At 41.7% G+C, this 17,379-nt stretch overlaps 1 protein-coding gene across 5 annotated transcripts in view; it reads left to right on the top strand.

The window, feature by feature from the left end:
• The first annotated feature begins 527 nt into the window (after positions 1–527).
• Positions 528–17,379, top strand: part of mpped1 (metallophosphoesterase domain containing 1) — a 69,997-nt gene continuing 53,145 nt past the window's right edge. For 4 of the 5 annotated variants that reach the window (XR_002203266.2, XR_011240192.1, XR_002203268.2 and 1 more), the window contains exons 1-3: positions 528–748; positions 5,413–5,814; positions 9,279–9,460. Coding sequence is in view for 2 of the 5 variants with exons in the window: in XM_020099829.2 (XP_019955388.1) it covers positions 5,636–5,814; positions 9,279–9,460 (361 nt within the window). In the remaining 3 variants the exon portion in view is untranslated. The remainder of the gene's footprint in view (positions 749–5,412; positions 5,815–9,278; positions 9,461–17,379) is intronic. The other variant, XM_020099830.2, reaches the window with a different exon arrangement.

The raw sequence follows: 17,379 nt of genomic DNA on the forward strand, positions 1-17,379 counted from the left end.
TGCATTATAAAGCTGCCTCTAAAAAATGCCTTGTGTGGATGAATTGGTGGAATTGTCTTTCTCCTCTTGTTTTTCTCTCTGATAGGCCGTGGCACTTATTCTGTGGACTCATACAATTTAATAATTTTTATATTTTAGTATTACTACTTTATATATCCGTTTTAAGATCAAGGTTTCATATATATATATAGTTCTAAAATGTAATATGATGCATTGCCATAGATTAAACTAACCAATAATCCAATGTAACAATGACTCACTCTGGCCTATGATGAATTTTCTCTTTGCTCTGAAAACATCCTTCCCAACTTTAAATGAGGCCGAGTGTGAACAGTGAAACAGCAGAATGAATGAATAAGCGATGTTTCAAAATGGTCAGGCTTTTCTTAGGGTGTCGTGGATAAATTGGAGGAATTAAAGATTGATGCTCCAGGCGTCATCAACCGCGTCTGTGGGAATGAGCAGCAGCAGCAGCTCGGTCCTCCTCTCTCCTCCTCTGCTCCTCCTCATTGTGGCCTCACTGGGAGAGAGAGAGAGAGAGAGAGAGAGAGAGAGAGAGAGAGAGAGAGAGAGAGAGAGAGAGAGAGAGAGAGAGAGAGAAAGAGAGAGAGAGCATCCACCACGCTGCACCGGTGCACCACGGGGTGCGCATTCAAACTGACCAGCGCGTCTCTCTCGCCGTGCAGACTCCGTCCCTCTCTCCACATCCGTCACTGAGCAACTTGACTGCGGCTGTCAGCAGGAGCCGGTAGGTCGATTCCCTTCATCTTCTGTGCGCACTCATGTTGTTAAAGCACGCGGGTCTGGAGGACAGGTTTGCACCATCCACCACGCTGCACCGGTGTGCGTATTCCCGGTTCATCTCGTCTCCAAAGCCTTGTTTCTTCTCTCATGTTCGGGGGGGGTCTGCAGGATTTAGTGAAGACGTGTATTTACGCAGCAGGGACGCTTCAGTGTTTTCATGTAAGGTTTCACTTGCACCACATGTTTCGTTTTGACGATGTGTCCGAGTTCGAGTCTGGCGGCACGCAGCTCGTGTCGCCCGTGCGTGGGTCAGCGTGTCTGGAAAGTTTCATCCAACTTGTGCTCAACTGAGCGCGGACTGTAGAACCAGAGCTCACCAGAGGAGTCAGAGGGCGAGGTGAATGAGAACAGGGTTCAAAGTGCAGTGAAAGGGAAACGTTGAATCTTAAAATAAGGATTGCTCCTTTTATTTTTCGCATTTTCATGAAAAATGTTCTATCCACCTCGGATTTTCTTTATGTACTGCCCATATTTCACTGAGCTACACATTAATCCACTGTCATTCAGTGTCACATTCAGATGCACTAGAAAATCCTGTGTTTCCTTATGTGGCAGAAAAAGGGAAAAAGAAATTGGGAGGACCACATTAATATGTGTTGTTGGGGTGGGAAGCCACAGAGCTCCAAAGATTCCCTCAGAATCCTTGATGGCTTTCTGCTCCACACTGACACCACAGCATGTTTACCATGACCCATGATACACAGTCATATGAATTAACACAAATAATGGTATTTATTAATGTCATAGAACTCTTACGTGTTAACGCTGAGCCTGAACAGAGACAAATACAATTGTGACAGACAAATTATTATTTAGACTTTGACCCCTGTCTTTAATTTGCACTTTTCCTCTTTTATTGGTGAGTTTTAGTCCAACAGTTGCTCCAGATTGCAAAGTTTAAACATTTTTTTTAGCAAAGTTTTGTGTATTAAAAATCCATTTCATGCCAAAATCCTGGAACAGAACAGTTACCAGGATGAGCAGTGGCTGTACTTTCTGGAGCAGTTGCTCAAAATGATCATTGTTCATTCTCATCGTCAGTGGAGACGTGATCACACAATAGCACAGACTCTGTCTTCTGCAAGAAAATACTCTTTTGCCTGTGGTCCTCCTTTTCCAGCTTTGTCAGCTGTCCGTCAGGGACATGGTTCCAGATGTGTCCTCGATCATTATCACTTGTCCCAAAGACCACAGATCCTGTGAGCCTTCAAGGAAACCTTCTCTCTCTGGACCTAGCTGTGATGTCCCACCTCAGGGTTCAATTGTTCCGCATCATCTCTTCTGTTAGCTTCATCACAGGGTCAGATTCTGACTTGTCTCTATACTGAGCTAAGCTTTCTTTCAGTCTTTATACTTTGGGCATTGCTTAGTAATAACCCCTGACCAGGAACACATGGAGTAACAGAATCACAAGGAACCTATGGCACAGAGGACTTTTTTTTATTCCAGAATCCCCTGAAGCAGAGTGAGGGAGGACCATGTCTGTCCCGACTCAACAATTCCACCTGGGGGCAAAATCAAAACCTAACATCAGTTAGAAGGCTAATGTAGGCAAACATTCAAATATTAGGGAGTAAAATAATTTTTATATAGTAAATGTCATATCATTTCACATGTCGTCATCAAAGGGGCTTACAGTTTAAGCATAAGCTATTATTAATAACTATAAATTAAAAGAAAACATAAATACAATCAAAAATATAGAACTTGAGTTTACATTTAGAAATTCTGTGCATTGTTAACTCTGTAAAGTTTTTCCGCTTGGCGCATATCAGTTAACATCAACGCTGATACTGATTTGTATGTGAAAGACTAATTCCTGCCAATTTTGTATCTGTTATGCAGCCAGGTTATGATGACAGATGTATCGGTTAAATAATCGTGTAATTGTACTTTGAGATATACCAGACAGGCGGTGCCTGCTCCTGTGTAGAAAAGCTGCAAGAACTTGGTTTTGTTTGCGTGTGTCTTTGTAGTATTCATGCAATTAGTCACAGAGGTGAGGATCACGAGTTGTAGAGTGACTGATTCGAAAAAAAGAGCAGATGAGAGAGGAGTTCAAACCCTGTCTACTTTCATTCCTCTGCACAACCTGCCAGTCGCTTTCTGATGTAGGTGTGAATGTTAGATTGTTTGTATCTGAAAGAGGGGAACATTGTCAAACACAGAAATGGATTTTATACAGACACGTTTATATTTGAAGTCAAACTCTACACTGTATGTTGTGTTTAAGTCACATGCATGTGATAGGAAAAGATCTGCGTCAATGAAACACATTGTGGTTAAACAGATACACACAAGCACATGGTCCTTTCCTTTGTAACATTAACATGTGGTTCTGTGTTTCTACTATTTTTTCTACTATTTTCAATTAATGTTCTTATGTTTAAAAACCCTGGCTGCTACTATAATTAACAAATGTGTGGGGAGAAGCCTTCAAATTCACTGTTGTGTTTATTCAACCTGGGCTTGCTGGATCAGAACCTTGTGTTGCATGAAAGCCTTACTTCAGTGTGAACACGTGAAAAACATGTGAACCCGTACCAGTACCGGTGCTGAACACTTCTGCATAGATACTGCAGCCTAAGCTCCGCTGCTTTCACTACAGCCAGTTTAAATAGGGTGGGAGCAGTTTTGCATACAAATGGATTAAAGCTAGATTTTTTAAAATTATTTGAAAAAAGTATTGCTTTATTGTTTGTTTTAAAGTTCGGTATTGTTTTGGAATAGATTTCAATAACTGTCTATAGACACCAGCCCGGAACTTTACAGAGTGTGAGAAATGTTTTGTAGAGAGTTTCATATGTTCTCCACAATAGGGTTGGGTTGGTCGCAGGGCCAATCAATCTCTGATAATGTCTCACCTCAACCCTTTTCAAATGATCTGTTTGGGAAACATTCAGGTTAACTTCACCGGCTTTTCATTGGTCCTTATTTCCACAGGACTGAATACTAATATTCACCTTCAGCTGACTGCATCAGCAATATTAGAGGAAAATGAACAAAAAGTAAAGACTTCAATATAATTTTCTGATTCATGTTTAACTTGTCTTACAAATTCAGAAAGCTGACTGTAAATGGATTTAATCGCCGATTTAAAAGGATTGAAACTGTGGTGGAGTTATCTGACAGACGTCAGGAAGAGATTTTATTTTAGACACTGAGGGTTTGAGTGGATTGAGGGCGCTGCTGAAGTCGTCTACGCTCGGCATTTTCTTAACATTTCTCTGTGTGAGAGGCTGTCACAGTCAAATTCATTACGACAGAAGTGCATTTAGATATGCATGCACCGACCTGCGTACGCAGCGTGTGCACGCAGAACATGCAAGTTACTGTATGAGCTCCTGAAACACATCCATGGAGCATGCTGGGATTTGCCCGTGACAAACAACCGCCGCGTGGAGTGTGTATCTGTCACGTCGGTGTTCTGTCAGCGCGTGAGGTCGCAGTGAATGAGGAATTGAGATGGCACACCGACATTGCGCGGCGGTCTAGGCGGACTTTGCCAAAGATGCTAGTCCCCAAATTATCACCTCCTTCTCCCAGCATCCCCATCTTCTTAGCACCTCTCAGAGGCTCTGCTCTGAGGAGGCAGTTGCCAGAGCCTCATGAAGCTGAGCTGCAGAGCTGAGCATTTGATGAAGCCCTGCTGAAAAATCGAAATCATCACTTAATTTAAATGAAAGCAGCGTCGGACGGCGTGTACACAAATAAAGAAATATTAAATAGAGCACAGAATAAAGAGCTCCTCTATCTTAATATTTAAAACTATCTAAAAAACACCGTCCATTCACCTCGACTGCTTTTGTGAGTCCCATCACAGTCCTGTGGAAGTCTGTCAGCTTCATATATCCATGATTACTTAGGGAAAGTTAACCTCTGTCTTTTATTAGTGACGTCTATGGTTGGTTTTAAAATCTGTACTGCGTGTCAAAGGTTGAGTTGTATTGTGGGTAATAGTTGCCAGGTTTTGACATGGAAAAAAAAAATGCATTGAGTTAACAGGACATCCTCTCTGGTTCTGCTACATTGATTATGAGGTTTCTTTATTAAATATATAAAAATATATACATTGTCAGTCCAACAAGGTTGAAAATCTTTTCATTTAAGCAGTTTTAGTTTTCAGTTAATCTGCATTCTCAAAAATGTCCCATTTACAATCATACAATCATCATATGCTGACATTTAAGAATGGAATGAAATATGCATTTAAAAAAATTAATTCAATTGACTAATAATTGACTAATATTTCAACACTATTTTGAATTACATTCTTAATCAATCAATCAAATTTTATTTGCATAGCCCATATTCACAAATTACAATTTGTCTCACAGGGCTTAACAAGGTGGGACATCCTCAACAAGAGTAAGGAAAAACTACTAAAAAACCCTTTTAACAGTGGAAAAGAACGTAGAAACCTCACATGTGAGGGATCCCTCTCCCAGGACGGAGAGACATGCAATAGATGTCATGTGTAATGGAGAACTTCAGAAAAATCTAAGTATTCACAGCATTGGTTTAGGAAATAGTTTGTATCATAATGGAAGGTAGATGATTTTTCACAACACATGCTTCATGTCGGCTCTGCTCTTCTGTTTGTCTCAGGTGCAGAGGAGTTGTAAAGAATAAAAAGAAGAGGGAGGAGTCGATGATCTCTCCTCAGCTCACTGTGATTGTGAGCTCTGTGAGGGTTTGAGCCTGTCAGGAAGCCTTTGCTGCAGCCCCCCTTCAGGTTTGGTACAATCCACCCACAGTTCTAAAGCAAAAACAGCAATTAGCTAAAGTTCCGGACCTGACTCCACCCACTCTGCTCTGGGTCCCCTGTGCCATGGCCTTCACCCTGTCAGAGATTATGGCGGCGAGGCGGCAGCAGTCGCAGGCTCAGTCGCACGCCCAGCGAGGCAACAGGACCACGGTGGAGGTGGACGAGTACAGCACCAACCCCACTCAGGCCTTCACCTTCTACAACATCAACCAGGGACGCTTCCAGCCACCACACGTCCACATGTGAGTAGATTTACAATATACGCAGCAGAGCAGCTGTCGGTTATACTGGTCTTTTTCCTATGCATCCTGGATCTAACCTTTTTATGTTATTTATTTTTATTATTTTTCATTCATAGTGAAATTTGAACCAGATATGGTTATTACCCCTTAAAGGTCCAGTGTGTAAGATTTAGGTGAAAGGATTTTTTGGCAGAAATTGAATATAAAATAATCCTAGTGATGTTTTCACTTGTGTGTTTCCTCTAAATTGTATGAATTGTTGTCTTCTGTCCTATAGAATGGGCTTTTTATATTTAAAAACTTTATATTTACATGGAGGAGGCTCCTCTCTGTGGAGGCCGCCATGTTTTTTACTGTCGTCCAAACTAAAACCTTTTTAGTTTTTATGACAACTGAAGTTCACTACAGCTTCTATTTCATGTTGGGAAGTAGAGGATGAGATGAGGAGTATTCAGCTGCAACATGAAACTTCACCTCTAGATGTCACTAAATTCTACACACTGTACCTTTAAATGAGTAGTTTCATATTTTAGAAAATACTTATTGACATTTCACTTATCCTGTTTTTACGTTTATATTATCAGAATGTATAGTTGCCTCCTTGTTGCTCCTGTTTCAATTTTCTATTGCAGTGTTTTCTTTTATAGCAAATCCACCTCTTCTCTGCATTGAACCGCTGTTTGAATAAATTCAGAAATGTCATTTTCCACAACACTGTTTTTATCAGTACAATAGTTCTGCCACTCTACTATACCCAGCTTCACAGAAAAACACTGTTTTCAGTTATTGATTCATTGCAATTGCTTTTACTTACAGTGTGTTGGTGAAACTCAGTGGTGCCTGTGTGTGTTTCACATTAAGAGAGGGAGCATGTCCTTTGAGCTGCTGGAAACTTTATTATAAACATATATAAATGTCAAATTGATGAGCATGTGTGTGAGTCAGGGTACAGTTGGTAAAATTGCTGGCAGAGGTTAGCATACAGTTAGAATAGTGGTAGTGGAAACCTGATGGGACAATCAAAAGACAATGGTCGGTTTTTGAGTTTTAGTTTTTCAGCTATCTTATCACAGTAAACATGCCAAAGGTTGAGAGAGTGTTTGGCCCAGAATCCTTTCACCAGACACAGTGGTGCTTACCAAAAAAACCAACAACTCACGAATGTGCATCAGGAGGAAAAACACGAGGCGGCCAGAAATGCAAAAATTGTGAGCACTCTCTTTAAAATTAGAGAAATATTTGATGGCATAAGATTAAGCTGAGTAACCTATGGCCTTTGCAAAAGTGGCACATTATGAACACAGTGAGCATGATTCATTGTTGCACTTTACCTTCCTTGGCTTGGAGAAAATGTTGGCATCATGATATGGAGATGAAATCGATGGCATTATTCAAGGCTTTCCACATGGATATAGAGTGAAAAGCCAGTGAGAAAATGCAGGCAGCTATGGAGTTTGGGGACATGACCCCCTGAAGAAAAGAAATGGCTGTAGAAGCTCACAGTTGGTGCCTCTGTTACATTCTAATGCTACCGTTCTTCGTATCCACTGATTTAAATGATTGCACATTTGAATGAGTCTTCCTAATTGTTAACATGCAGAGAAATGAAGAATGAACATTCACAACATGTCACACAAAGCAGGAGAAAATGTAAAAACCATGATGTGGAGAAACACTTTGATCGTATGCTGTATATGTTACTGCAGGGAGCTCCATTTCATCGCATTCACCTGATCATTTAATAGAATCGTTTTACGTACACACTAAACAGGGAAATAAAATGATAAAAGCCACAATAAACCTTAATAAACTAACAAGCTGGACTTCAATGAGCAGTTGGTTATACAGACTGCCTTTGTGGAAAACAGTGGTTATTTGTCTTTTCGTTATTATTTTTTTATTTCTCATTTACCTTTACCATTATAGGGGAAACACTGGCGCATTTGAATGATATTTTGATTCATCATTACAACCACACACCAAGTAGCATGACCCATATGTAACTTGTATGCGCTAAATGGTTAATGTTTTAATGGTTTGTATTTATATAGAGCTTCTCTAGTCCTGACGATCACTCAAAGCGCTTTACAATACAGTTTGCCCTACAGTGCATCTATATGCATCTATATGCAGCACATTCTCTATAAGAAGGGGCAATCTGAGGTTCAGTATCTTGCCCAAGGACATTTTGGCATGTGGAGGACTGGGATCGAATAGCCGACCATCTGATTAGAGGACGACCGCTCTAACCCCTGAGCCACAGCCGCCCATTAACTACCATGACCAGCAATAGACCAACCGGTGCTAAATGTGGGTCCACTTACAATAGTCCCTCATTAGCAAAACTTTTGCTGAAACTTGTCATGAGCCTGTTTTCCTAAAGAAAATGACATGACTTCATTTTTTCATCAAGTCGTCAGTTGGGCAACCACTCAGGACGTGGTGCTGGCACTGGTTTGATTTTTCTTAAACTACCAATTAAAGCTGGTTTTTAAATAATGACTGAATGTCAATGTAAAAAACATTCACGTGATTGTCTTACACTGCTTGTTACCTGGTCTTAACATCTTTATTTTTGCCCATGCTACTATTTGAACTTATTTACATAGTGTTTTTAGGGATCTAGGATATTTGTATTATCTACACTCATCAGCCCATTAAACCAGGGGCTGATTTTGATGTCAGTGTGTCAGCACTTGGACCTTAAAATTGAAATAAAACTGAAATATATACTTTTGTTGTTGTAATTTGACTTTGATTCGATTCAAATTCATTTGCCATGAAAGCTGTCTTTTACACAGTTATATTGATGCTAACATAGAGAGTTGGACTACACAAAGCATCACTGTACATTTGTTTACATTTCACTATACTAGATAATGAAAATGAAACATTATTCATGGACCGTCTTTTGTATTTTATCAGTTTTGTGTGGCTGACTTCTTCATGACTATCCAACATGCATCTAGTTCCCCACCTCCCCTCACTTCTCTCTTGAGGTGGGGTGTGGAGGGGGGAGGGGAGGAGGAGGCAAGGCCGGGTGTTATCGTACCTGGAGGAGAACTTGCTAAACTGGGCCACGGTTATTCACCAGCTCTTCTCTTCCCTCTGGAGACCCTATAGATCTGCACACTCTCAGAAAATCCCACAGGACTCTGCTCTTTTTCCATCTGCACTTTATTCTTTTTCTATCTCCGCACATTTCTCTTTCTGTCTCTTACACCGCTCTGCTTTTATTGTGGTCTAGCTTCTCAGTGTTTCCTCCTCTGTCTCAGTCTGTGGGGAGGGTTTTTGCTGGATACTTATTCAAACTTCTTTCATTGTCAGCGTCTTACCGCAGAGATTTTGCATACGGCACTGTATCTCTTTCTCCAGTATTGTTTAAGTTCATCAACAACTGCACTGACCCCTTTTCCTCGTCATTCCCTCAACTTTCTTGTGTTCTGTTCTTTTATTCTTCTCAGGGTGGACCCAATGGCCCACGACACCCCTAAGCCACCAGGCTACACCCGATTTGTGTGCATCTCAGACACTCACTCTCGGACTGACAGCATCCAAATGCCATATGGAGATGTGTTCATCCACGCCGGAGACTTCACCGAGCTGGGACTACCGTCCGAGGTCAAGAAGTTTAACGACTGGCTAGGTCAGCATCTCTAAAAGTTGTGTGTCTGGATTCAGAGCAGGTCGGGAGCCTGATCTCTGTAAATGGGTGCCCTTGTGATGATCTATTTTACCGCTGGGGTCAGTGCTAGGCTAAATTTACCTGCTCTGGTTCTTTGAAGTTTCCAGAATCAGGGCTACATTCAGCTCACTTTTTTGCAGTTTTATACTTATATCCAACTTTTTAAATGTACAGAGAGTCAAGAATGTATCCTCTTTCTATTCAAGAGCAGCAGAGATCATGAATGCAGCACTTTGTGATTGCTGATTCACAAATCTTTAACATGTCAGAAATGACAGTTCTAAAAATGTTTCCACTGATAACTCCCCTTCCACACAATGATAGAGATTTGAAAAATAGATCAAGTTGACTGGATGTTTGTTGTGATGACAGGGAGTCTCTGAAATAAATGAAATCCAATGGCTGCCTGTAAAGAAGAAGAAAACTAGAATCTTGTGCTATGCTTCTGGGCACAAACGACAGTTATTTGTGGTACAAAATATTTTTTATACGGCACACATGCAAAACCTGCAGTATTTTTTTTGCTTATGATGTGGGGGGGATGAGCAGAGATGTCCCAGTTCAGAAGTGTCGTGTAACACTGACAACAGCCTGAGGGGTTCTCCTTCTATGTTGAAACAGCAGGGATAAACCACTGAGAAAAACACACAGAGAATTCCCTCTTTGATTTTCAAAAATGATCAAGTAGACGATCTTAACCCTGTTTTCAGCACTTAACATTGCATTTTATTTGATCAAACCCCCTTTTAAGTGTACTGGTGGTGTTTTATAACTGGAGACAACAGTCGAGAGATGGCAGGGAATGAGCGGAGAGAGATTAGAAAGCATCGCTGATTTCAGACGTGACAATTCTCTGGACTTTACCCGCAGTTTGCCTTTCACACAACACAGCAGGAGGTTCTCTGCACAGACGCGTTCACAACTGCAGCAAATCCTCTGCATTGTTCAGGTGACAGGTGGAGCAGCTAGGTGCTGCAGACGCAGGAAGTGACACGTGCATTCCTCTACAGAAAAATACTTTTGTTTTTTCATTTTTGCATCTGTCACGTCTATGACTTTCTGTGGACTTTCTACTAGGAGGTCAGTCAAGTTTAATGGGCAATGAATTTCCTTTGTTATGAGGTGGAAACTTGGAATAACCAGCAGGGCTCCACCCACGGATCTTAGCAGTTGAGTGGACAAATACCAGGTTCATAATTCTGAAAGGTATTTAAGCCTAAATAGCCATGGGTTAGTTAGCATATTGTGTACTCACTAAAGGGATTCCCAGGAAATATTGTATGCCTGTACTAGATGTGAAAACAAAAGCTGCTGTGTGATTGACATTGAACATAATTTGCTCTTAACATTTGTGAACATTTGTTCAAACTCTTCTAGATGGATCATTCAGGAATTAATTTTCTCAGTCTTCAGTATATTTGGCTGTACCATTTACAGGCAGACACATTTCTATTTTTTGTTCAGACATTTTCCAGCTGCACATTCATGTGGCTACTACATCGCAAAGGTACCTTGTGACATGGAGCATTATTCTGCTGGAGTTAGGCATTAGAATATGGAAAAGTGAGGCCCTGAAGAGATGAGTATTACTCTGCAGTACGCAGACAGACTGACATTCAAACCATCGATTGATTTGTATTAAGGCCCAAAGTGTGGGTTTTAAACTGTCCAGTGTTGGTGAGTCTGCAGCTGCAGATTTCTGTTCTGACAAGCATGGAACCTGAAGTTTCTGCTGTTGCGCATCATCCACCTCAGGGTTGGACATTTTGAGATGCTTTTTCTGCTCACCGCAGTTGTAGAGAGTGGTTATCAAGTGACCAAGCCTTTCTATCAGCTTCAACCAGTTTGACCAGCCGATTTCTCCATTCTGAAGGTTGATGTGAACGTTCATGCTCCTGACCTGTTGACTGCTGCCGTGTGATTGGCAGGTAAACAGGTATTCCCTAACAAAGTGCTTTTGACTGCCTAAGGGCACAGAAATAATAGATATTAATTATGTCTAGGGAAAGTGTAAAAGCTTGACGGAAGCTGTCTTCTCTCCCTTGACTTTTTGCTGAACCAGACCCTAGTAGATGCATTTTATCTCTGCAAGTTGGGAGAAAGTGTAAACCTTATCTTCACCATGTGATATCTGTTGGGAACTGGAGTGAAATGACCTCGAATGCAGTCGAGTGACAATAAAAAGCTGTTGAATTGGTAAATCTACAAGAGTCTGAGCGTGCAGAGCCGCTCTGTTATCATCATCATTATCGCCATTGTTGTGAGCATCATCAACACTGGCACACACCTCCCCAAGAATGGCAGATGCCTGTTAGCAGGTGCATGGGCCTTTGTGTGTTCATCTATTTCTCTAAGGGAGGGGAGTGGAGAAGGAGGAGATAAGGGGAGAACTTTTTGTCCTTCCCTTCCTCTCACACACACACACACACACACACACAAGCTACAGGGAGTGCAGGCTGCAAATCAGCTAGCCCACACTCCAGCAGCGAGAAAGGCAACGGGTGAGACGGGAAAGAAAAGATAAGGCGAGCCAAACGCGCCTGGTGCTGCCTCTGAAGTCAGTCTCTCCCCTCCGCTGTTATCTTCTCCTTCCCTGCAACTCTGCCATCGCTCTCTCTTCCTCTTGTATAAATATTTATAATCTGGTTATTCCTATTCTCCTTCTCTCTCTTTCATTCTCGCCTGGCCCCTGTCTCTGTCACACACACACACACACTCATTCTGTCTCTCAATGCAACTCCTGCTGTTTAGTGTGTACATTACAGATTTACCAAGATCAGATTTAGTGCATTCGGAGTATTGCTGTATAAATGAGATCCGGTCAGGTAATGCCATCTGCTCCCAAACTTTTTACTCTTATTTATGTTTTCTCCGAATCTACTCTCACTTATTTTTCTAATAGTGTTATTTATTCCTTACTTTATCATATCCTCTTCTCTTATGATACTTCTTTCCCTCTTCCATTCTTCCCTTGAATAATTGTCCTCCATTCTTTTTCTTTCAGTTTAGATTTTCCCCTTTTCTCTTTTTCCAAATCCTCTAAAGATCTCTCCCATTTTCAGTCCTTCCCCACAGTTGGTGGCAGCTCTGTGCGATTCTTCTCTCAGCTCTTATTTTTAGCAGGAAGGCAGTCGGCTCTCGGGGGCCGCTGGCTGCCGCTCAAGGCTTTGTCAGGGATGGTGATCGTTGTAGGGGAGGAGAAAAGAATAGGAGAAGAAAGGAGCAGAGGACTGAAGAGGCAAGAGAAGAAATTCATGCAAGGAGGAAGGAAGGTAGAGGAATTGGAAAGTGAGCTGACAGGGAAGAAGAAGGTGGAGGTTTAAAAAGGAGAGGAGGGAGAGTGTCCGTGTTTCTCCCCAGAGGAAAGCTGTCTTACCTGGGTAAACTCACAGCTCAGCCGCCCTGGAGACTGATGCCAAACTTCTGCCCTAAGTTGTCATGACGATCCCTCGCGGTCCAGCTGTCAGTCACTGAATGAGAAATGTGTGTGTGTGCACATGTCACTTTTTCAACATTTTGTTCGCTCCACACTTCATGTAGTGTGTTGGACTTAAAGTTTTGGGCTTGTCAATTTTAAGACACTGACAATCTGACATCATCATGCGGACTGGAGGAGCCAGGGACCAAATCACTGTCCTTCTGGTTGGTGGACAACCATTTGTAAATGGAATGTTTGGGGGTTGTGGACTTTTGATTGGTTTGCAATCTATTTGCTAGCTAGTAAGTTAGCTAGTTTTATCTAGTTAGTCAGCTAGTTCTATCTAGTTAGTTATAACATGGTACGTTAAATGGTTATTACGTTTGGTGTGTTGTAATTCATGTCACAAGACTGCCCACATGCAGCTGAGCAAATGAATTATGGACTTATGGCGTCACATGCCTGAAAGCAACACCATCTTCAGAGCCAATAGACGGCCTCCCAGGTTTTGATGACACTTATAACACGCGAGAATTGCAAAAATGAAAAAAAGCAAAAAGAAAAGAAATATCTCAGGTGAGAAAGCACCGCCATATCTTTAGAGGACACAGACGAAGACGTCAAGAGAGTTTGTGGTGATAGGAACTGATGCCAGTGTCGATGTAGTGTAAACAAAATCACTTGATCTCCGCATCAGAAATAATACTTTACATCCTTCCTCTGCCAGCTGCACCCGGCTGCTCCACCCCTCAACTGAACCTCCCCGCTGCATTGTGCATATGTTAAAGGCAAACTGCGTTGAAAGTCCGGACCCGATTCTCCCCCCACGGGTCATGTCTGAAAACGGCTATAGGATGCAGTCTGATCAGCTGTGCTAGCTCAAAGGACGTATCTAGGAAAGAAAAATCAATGTTTGGGTAAGAGTGAGCCCTACACTGTTGGGGAGGTGGACTGACTGCATGGAGAAGCACTCCGAGAGAGTCGGAAGGAGGAAGGGAGTGGGGGAAAGGGTTAGTGAGGGCAGGAGGCAGACCTGGAGCTCATGAGCAGCAACACTTCTGTCCAATTGTCTCCAATAATGGCCCCTTTGATCAGGCTTTCAGCACACACTCGTGTCTGCGAGCATGCACACGAATGTGCATGGATTTCATAAGGCGAGGCAACACTTTCCTGAGCGTTTGTGTGTTTGTTTGTGTGTCCTGCCCTTGTTGTTGACTTGAGTGGCATCTTTATTCATACCATGTGATAGCGTGAGCTAGCGAGCAGAGCGGGAATATACTGCAGTGAATGTGGTGTTTAAATATGGATCTCACTGTGCTTTGGAAATCAACTCTGGGTCAAGAGAGGAGCAGCTTTAATAGTTAAAAGCTTTGTTTTCTCTCTCTTTCCTTCTGTTTGACTTCCATTCACTGAGCACCTCACTGTCATCACACACACATTCACAGACCACAGTCACTTTAGGAAAATAAACATCAACTAACAACCTACTGGCCACATACTGTTTTTTGTGAGATGACAATTTCCATCTTAAAGGGATATTAAAGGGGTATTTCAGGCATTATCTCTTTTATTAACCCATTTTCTCTTCCAAGTATGCTGTATTAAATATCCACTACATGTGGGATTTAATATTGTTGCCAGATTTACGTTATTGTAGATCCAGTATATTGTTATCAGTATATATGTTGGCTAATTAATGCATGCCTATACATGCCACACAGACTGTTTTGACCTGTGAGCTGCCAGTTGCTAGCCACCGCTGTATTTTATGCGTGGATGTAGAAGAAGACGTGTTCAACTCGGTCTACATGTAGCTGTTAAGCTGTACTTCCTCTGACCATTAAGAATACACATGGCAAGTGCGAAGCTGATCAGATGAACATTCATGAAATATGTGTTTCATTGTGTCAGCGGTTAGTCAGTGGTTTCTATATTGCCCATTATTTTTTACTCTGTAAAATACTCAGTGGATGTATTCATTAATATAGCAACTAAAAAAGAAACCCTATATATTGTATCGATTATTTAATCTGTCAATTTTCAGTTGCCTTTTATCTTCAGAGATACATACTGTTCTTCCTGCATTTGATTACTCAAAAGCACTATTCCTTTATGCTTAAGGGCTGTCTCTGACAAAAGAGGGAGTGCATTATGTGGCATTATGCATTATGTTAAGGTCCCTGCAGTGAAAGGCATCTGTGTCCTGTTGCTTTCTATAAGCAGTGAGCTGCTTATGTGCCCTATGTGCTTCCTGTCTTAGATGCTGTCTGATAACGTTATGCAGCTCACTTTTTAATAAAAAAGCCTGATTGTCATGGCTACTGTGTTAGCGAAACAATTCGTTTACACATTCATTACATAACGTGTAACGACCTCAGACACGAATGCTGGTGGACTCAAATGCACGACTCAAATGCAGGTAGTGAATATAACAAAGGTTTATTTCTCGTCAAAAAGGTGCACAAACAAAAAGCACTCTCTTGGAGGGTCAAAAGGTTACAAAACAAAACACTCGCAAAAACTGCGAATCAAATAAAAGATCATGAACTTGAAAAAGCACACAAACTTGGCTTGGAGGCAAAACTCTTGTGGACAGAACAAGACGAACTGGCACAGGACAAAGGGAGACGAGGCCTATTTATACATGAGGGAGGGGAAAACAGGTGAAACCAATCAGGGGCGGGGAAGACGATCACCAAGGCGGGAAATTCACACAAAGGGAGGAAGTCAGGGTCCGAAACGAGAGGGAAAAGGTGAGTACAAAATAAAACAGGAAGTGCACGACGAGACTAGACATGAGTGAAGTTTAACTTAACATAGAGTGCTCGAAACACACAAGACTAAACATGAACTAAACACAGGCATGACATAACTTTAAACATGAATAAAATTAACATAATTGACGAGACATAACATATGGTGTTATATTATTATTTATTATAATACTTTAACATGAATAACTTGGCCGTCTCATGTTATTAGGAGAAGTGAAGGTTTTTTTTATTCTTTAAAACAATAACCCTACAAATAAGACTATGCGGAGGCCACAGTCTATGTAATTAATTGGAAACTCGTGGAGTGGTGTGTGTGAATTTATTTCAGTTCAGTTTCTTGTGTTTAGCACAGAATCAAAACACATCATCTCAAGGCACTTAACATAGTAAGGTCGTGACCTTAAAATTGTAGGGAGCGCCAACAGTTCCCACAACGAGCAACGAGTGGAGAGAAAGAAATCTGTCATTAACTGAAAGAAACCTCTGGCAGAACCAGAATTGGGTATAAAAGATGGGTGAGAATGGGGGGGTCCAGTGTCTAGTGGCTTTATCAGAGCTATAACTATCTAAAAACAACTCTGTACACGTGGAGAAACTGCAGAGATGGGTGATAATTGACTAATCTCATCACAAGTAGCCATTTATGGATAAATTGTTAATGCAGAAAATGTTGGTTCTTGCAGCTTTGAGAAATGCCCTGATCACTTGACTGTAAGACTTGAGAGTACAAGATAGATTGTTGAATCAAGAGTTGGCCCGACTTTCCTGTTAGTATTGAGACTTTCTCTCACAGTCCCGCTAATAAAACATAACCACAGGCTCTCTCTCTATCTCTCTCTTTCTTTGGCTCACTGTTTTCGAGGTTCACAGCCTTTAGCATCTCTGCTACAACTCTTAATTTAGTGCCTGCTCTACTCTGTTCCCCTTTACTGCTGAATAATAAATAAGTGGCAACCATGATGCGATTGCAGTGTAGGCACTATAAATGCGAGTGTGTGTTTTTTCCTGGCCCAGGAGAGGGAGAGTGACTCTCTGACTCTCCACTTGCCTCTGCATGCGTGTTTGTGTGTGTGGGTTGTGTGTGTGTGTGTGTGTGTGTGTATGTGTGTGTGTGTGTGTGTCAGGTGTAGAACCCCCCCCCCCCCCTTTGGACCTGCGCCTCCTTAGCTCCCCCTCTCCTTCCAGCTTGCTCCCATTAGCTCTGTAACTGTGAGGCCATTAAACTTTCATGACTGCTGTCTTTTTCTGGCATGCTCTTTTTCTATCCTCCTTTGTTCCCTTTTTCATTTCCTCCCTCTCTCCTTTCCTATTCCCTCATTCCTTGTCTTGCTGCTTTCCTCCCTCCTCTTCTCTTGTACGTCCTTCCTTCCCCAAACCTCTTCTTTTTTTTACTTGCTCTATCCTTCTTTCCAGTTTCCTCCTTTCCAATCTTTTATCTTTCAGTCCCCATCAAGTGACTGTAAATTTAAGCAAACCATTCCCCATCTGTGCCTCACTGCTTTTGTGTCTTCTATTTGCACACTTGAAAGACTGCATTCCTTATGTGATGTGAGGGTGTGTGTTGTGTGTGTGCGTGTGTGTGTGTGTGTTGGTGTTCCGCGTGTGAGGTAGGAAGGGGAAAAAGATGCAACTGATGTAAAAATGGTCCTAGAAACATCTATAGTTTTTTCTTTCAAACAAGTTCTTTC

The sequence above is a fragment of the Paralichthys olivaceus genome, chromosome 23, assembly GCF_024713975.1.
Source record: "Paralichthys olivaceus isolate ysfri-2021 chromosome 23, ASM2471397v2, whole genome shotgun sequence".
NCBI lineage: Eukaryota > Metazoa > Chordata > Actinopteri > Pleuronectiformes > Paralichthyidae > Paralichthys > Paralichthys olivaceus.